The sequence below is a fragment of the Vipera ursinii genome (genome assembly GCF_947247035.1).
Source record: "Vipera ursinii genome assembly, chromosome: 7".
Lineage (NCBI taxonomy): Eukaryota > Metazoa > Chordata > Lepidosauria > Squamata > Viperidae > Vipera > Vipera ursinii.
The window spans coordinates 16,200,741-16,206,013 of NC_139521.1; the positions used below are offsets into that span (position 1 = coordinate 16,200,741).

General features: G+C 39.9%; 1 protein-coding gene across 1 annotated transcript; it reads left to right on the forward strand.

Annotated features, from left to right (window-relative positions):
- Positions 1-2,600: 2,600 nt before the first annotated feature.
- LOC310643537 (cyclin-dependent kinase 2-associated protein 1-like) lies at positions 2,601-2,920 on the forward strand (the record flags this gene model as incomplete). Its single annotated transcript, XM_083368008.1, has 1 exon — positions 2,601-2,920. One exon carries the CDS (start codon positions 2,601-2,603, stop codon positions 2,871-2,873), a length of 273 nt encoding a protein of 90 aa, XP_083224134.1. The 3' UTR covers positions 2,874-2,920.
- Between the last annotated feature and the right edge of the window lie 2,353 nt (positions 2,921-5,273).

A 5,273-nucleotide genomic window follows, 5' to 3' on the forward strand; every position in this document is an offset into this window, starting at 1 on the left:
AACAATTCACAATCTTGAGCTTTTCTCTATCTCTGAATTAGAATGTTGATAGCAACTCAAGTAAAAAATTACTTTGAGACATCATGCTTTTTAGAGTCCCATTCCAACAGAGTGTTTTTAACATTTCCCTTTAGAATTGATTATTTTTGTCTGCAATTACAATGTAATTGATGTTGTAGGAAAATTAATAACTGTAGTAAATAACAGCAATAACTCCTTTATTCTTCCTTTAGAATGGAAGAGGGTGGAATAGAGAATAAATGGTCTGCCACATGTTACTGAACTATTACTCCCAGAAACCCTTGAGTACTGTACCTGAACATCTGGAAATCCTTCCTCTTAACTAAGTGTAAACCATCATAAGAGCCTTGGTGGAGCAGTGGGCTAATGCCTCCTTAAGTAACACCAGCTGCCTGCAATTAGTGCAGGTTCGCATCCCACCAGGCTCAAGGTTGACTCAGCCTTCCATCCTTCCGAGGTAGGTAAAATGAGGACCCAGATTGTTGGGGGCAATTAAGCTGACTTTGTAATAATGCCACTGGGGTGTGTGTGAAAGCCCTAATAAGCAGGCATATACATAGAATGAAGGCTACTGCTAAGCTTGTAAGCCGCCCTGAGTCTTCAGAGAAGGGTGGGATATAAATGGAATTAAAATAAAAATAAATAAATAAATAAATAAGCAAAAAATAGCAACAGAAAAAATGAGTATCACCATAAACAATAAAAAGAACAATTCTGATACTACCATCAATAGACTTTCATTTGCATAGACTATATGGTATGAAATAGAACAGTTCTAGTTATAATATAAAGAATAAGGAAAAGGGATAAGTGTTAGTAAGAAGTATTGAATACAATGTCCTATCTTTTCAGGGGGGGGTTATGTCATACTGCTGCAGCCATCATTTCTCTTACTTGTGAATTCCATGTTGTTGTACTCCCAATTATATTTGTCATTATTTCTGTTGCTTGAGTAGTGTTGTTTATGCTCATTACCATTATTCATACTGCTATGGTGATCCTGTCATTACAGTTACTATGTCTTGCATGCTATACCCAGTAATCAGTCTAGCTGATATATATTGACCTGCCATTCTGATTGCCCCATGCAAAATCCTGATACATCTGATACATCATCCATGTCATGTTGTATGGTGTCTTTTCTGCTGGATTTATCACAAATTGAATTTGGCTTGGCATCATGTAATTCTTCTTCTTGTAACTGACAGCCAGATGTTTCCCATCTGTTGCATTTGATATATTGCTTTATTTGCATGATTGCATGCAATGTTCTACTGCTGTTGTTGTGTAGATAAATGTCTGATTATATGTCCAAAAAAAGAGAAATAGGGAGAATCTGTAATATATACATTAAGGGAATGCAAACCCTGTGAAAGATATGTTTTAAATACAGTAGAAGAAATATAAGACAAAGTGATTGTTCATGCACACGCACGTGCTAACAGCTGTACAAGCCTGAAAAATGATGTGCTTGCTTCAAAAATTAAAAAGAGGCATTCTGTATGCATTCCCTTATCACCCCTTTTGAAATATTTTCATAGCACTACCACGAATTATAATAATTCTGCCCTAATTCTATATTAGTTTCCCAAATGATCACTGAAAAATATCACTCATACCAGCTATACCTAGCTGCCAAAGTTATGTCTTATAGTGACTTCTAACTATAGGTAAATGCTTTTCAATCAAAAAGGCCAGGCTACTAAGGTGAGATCTATCTAGACTCTATCCAAGCAGAACTAAATGTACTGTAAATATGGAGAAAATGCATTTTGGTCCCAATTTGTAGGAAAATAACTAAAAGTCTGTTTCCCTGAAAAGGTCTTAAACCCTAGGGAAGCCCACTCAATGTCCTGGGGTGATAGCCAAATGTTACCCTAGGTTCTGCCTTGGTTTACCTTTTCCAATAAGCAACTGAGTTGGAAGATCATTTAAAAACAATTTATTAGTTAAAGAGGGATCTCCCTATGAAAAGGCAGAACCTCAAGACCCATCTTACATGCCCTTTTATAGTTAAGACATCAAAGAAAATGCAAGAGAAAAGATGATTGGACAGGACAAAAGTAACTTCCCATTTGCATAGACAATTAGTTACACGTAGTCAAATACGTTAGATATTTGTACCCCATAATATCTCATATATTCATTAAAATGAAGTGTGACCACAGAAGGGGCATAAATTAGGATATTAATAGGCAAAAAAGTTGCCTTTCATGCTGGTTGACAACTGCAAATAGGCTTTGTCGAATATGGGTTTCAAAACATTCTTTAAAGGCAAAACTGTCCAAAACTTAAGAATGATAGTGGAATACATATGTATTAATCTTGCTGGTTCATCTTCAAAGTAAAACATTCCTGAATTGAAGGTCTGTATCATGTGTTGTTCCAGATGCAGCAAGTGAGACTGCAAAAGAAGGCTGTAGTAGATGCTGTTTTGACAATTATTCATCACTCAGCATGGTACGTTTTCAGTGAAATGATAATCGGCGCAGACCTTGCCAGGCATGCCGGTCCCGGAGCCTCCCGGCACCCGCATGTCCTACAAGCCCCTGGGGCCAGCTCATTCCCCTTCTACCAGCATGGCCAGCTCGGGGCAGTACCGACATCTGATTAATGACTACAGACCCCCCTCTCTAGGCTACACGCAAGGAGGGCAGATCACCGGCAGCAATCAAATCCCTCAGAGCAAATATGCAGAACTCCTGACCATCATAGAAGAATTAGGGAAAGAAATCAGACCTACCTATGCCGGAAGCAAAAGTGCCATGGAAAGGCTAAAACGAGGCATCATCCATGCCAGAGGACTGGTACGGGAATGTTTAGCAGAGACTGAGAGAAATGCAAGATCCTAAGATCCGGCTTCCCCACCCCCCCACCCTTCAGCCCCCTGCCTCCAAGAGAGACCCCGTTTTCCTCTGGAAATGGGCAGAGCCACCTTCAAACTGGCAGCACTGTGTGTCCTCTTCCTGGTTTGGGATATTGTTCTTTTCAAGAATGGATCTGCATGTCCGGTTGAATTCCTGCTCCCGCTCAGATGTTTCTTTCTGTCCTCTCACAAATGACTTTTGACCCTTGGCTTCAGCAGGCAGCCAGCCAGCCTGGATCAATCCTTTCAAAGCCACCCCTTGGGATGAATGGAAATTATTGTTGTTGTTTTTTCCTTTTTCAACCCAAATTCTGCTCCTAATCGGGAACAGGCTTTTCTTGCACCCAACATCCCCTCTCAACTTCTGCGGTCGCTCTCCAGACTCACGTCCTCTTTTAAGATCGTTTTCCAGTCTGCATTCAGGGCTGGTTGAGGGATCCTCTGCAGCTTTCCAGAGATCCCTCGCTGAAATAAAGCTGGACAGATTTCCCTAATCGAAATCCCCCTGTGTTACTGATGTCTTTCTGTACAATGCATCAAATAGTTTTGCGTGCCTGGGAGGGCAGGACCATACCATTATGTGGATGAGCTTGTGGGCATCCGCAAAACAAAGCAAAAAACCAGAATTCTTTACAATGCATCAAGGTGAATGCTTAGCATTTGCAGGGTTAGCCTCTTTAGGGAAAGAAAAAGTTGCCTTAATCACCCCAGATTAACTTGCCTTTCAGCCCAACCATTTCAGGAACTCGAAGGAGTTGCCATCTGCCCTTCAAAGCAGTATAATCATCTCGAGCGGTATACTTTTGGCGCACAAACCGTAAATGGTATCCTTCAAAATGTCCCTTTCTTTGCATGAGTTTCCCACAGCCATCCCCCCCACCAAAAAAAACCCCACACACACCTTCCTCCCAAGCTGAAAGCCAATTCAGCCTCAGATTAACAATTCTCCCTTCCCTGGATTTAAACTGCAACTTTGCCTCTTTGTATGTATTTATTACTTGACGTAATAAAGCTTATTTTCAGTGAAATGATAATCCAGACACTCTTGTGTTCAGACATTCAATAAAAGAGAATTGGTATGCAAAAGATCATTGACTTGAGGGGTGCAGACGATAATGTGCTGGGACATTTTTTTGTACATGCAAGAAAAGTGCCTTTAATCAATGCCAAAGCATCCACTCTGCTGGAGCTGATTGACTGGTCTGAAGGTGTATATGAGCCATCTTTGACGTGTAAACTGATTACAGCAGAAATAAAGAAGTTCATTGACGAACCGATAAAAGTACCATAGTGGCCCTGTCATGCCCAATCAATAGAGAGATGTGTGAAACAGATCACAGAGGCAGCAAGCAGAGTGTATACATGAGAAACATGAGGGTTATATCAGAGGCCAAGAAGCAAGTCGGCAGCTGATGTTGAAGAACCAATCAAAAGAAGATTTGATGAAACTCACTTAAACATTTTTGTAACTCAGATAATTGCTTTCTGATGTTAGTTTATGATTGCATGGATTATTTTTGCTTAGCTAGATAAGATTCATGTAGAATTCTAGTATAAAGTGTAATTTTGACAAGATAACGTTAACAGTATTTGGGTTACAAGAGACTTTTGTGGAGTATATGATCAGATGTGAATTTACCAAGCTAAATGTTGTGCAATTGCAAAAATAACAGCAGATTTTAATTCTTGGTGTAAAAACACATATTTTTAGAACCCCTCACTAAAAAAACCTGGAAAAAAATTTTTTTACCCCATTAAATGACATACCGTACATCTCAGGTCCATGTCATGTGTCCCTCAGGGGGCAGAATGAAAAACCTTGCTGACTAAATCTCCAGAGTATGGATTGAATCTCTGCTTGACAAAACAGAACGCTTCTGGTTGAGCTCCTAGATGGTGTGTAGGAGCGACCCATTGTCCTTTCCCTCTTCCTCTTCTTGTGAATGGGGGAACAACAACAACAACCTTGATAATACATTCTTTTCTTGAAGGAAGAAATCTTGAACTTTTGCCAGAACAATTAGCCTGATAAAATCATTTCAGACTTCATAAAATGTTCCAACTCCTTCTCCGCAATTTTTGGTGACTTTTTTTAGATATCAAGGTTTTAGTTTCTACTAGTCACACTTGTCACTGTGCCAGACCTCCCATTAACTGGATAGCTGGATATCTACAGCTTCTCCTCTCCCTTTGAGCCTTGGGACCCAGTCTCTGGAGACTTTATTACCTGTCTGTGATTCAAGGGACATCCTGGTGGTAGTTGCCCCTTTTTCTAAAATAGCTTATTTGATTTCCTTTCATCACTTCCTTTGGTATCCTGAGATAGCTCAACTGTTTGTTCACCAAATTTACTGGAATCATGTTGACATTTATTGCAAAAACTCCA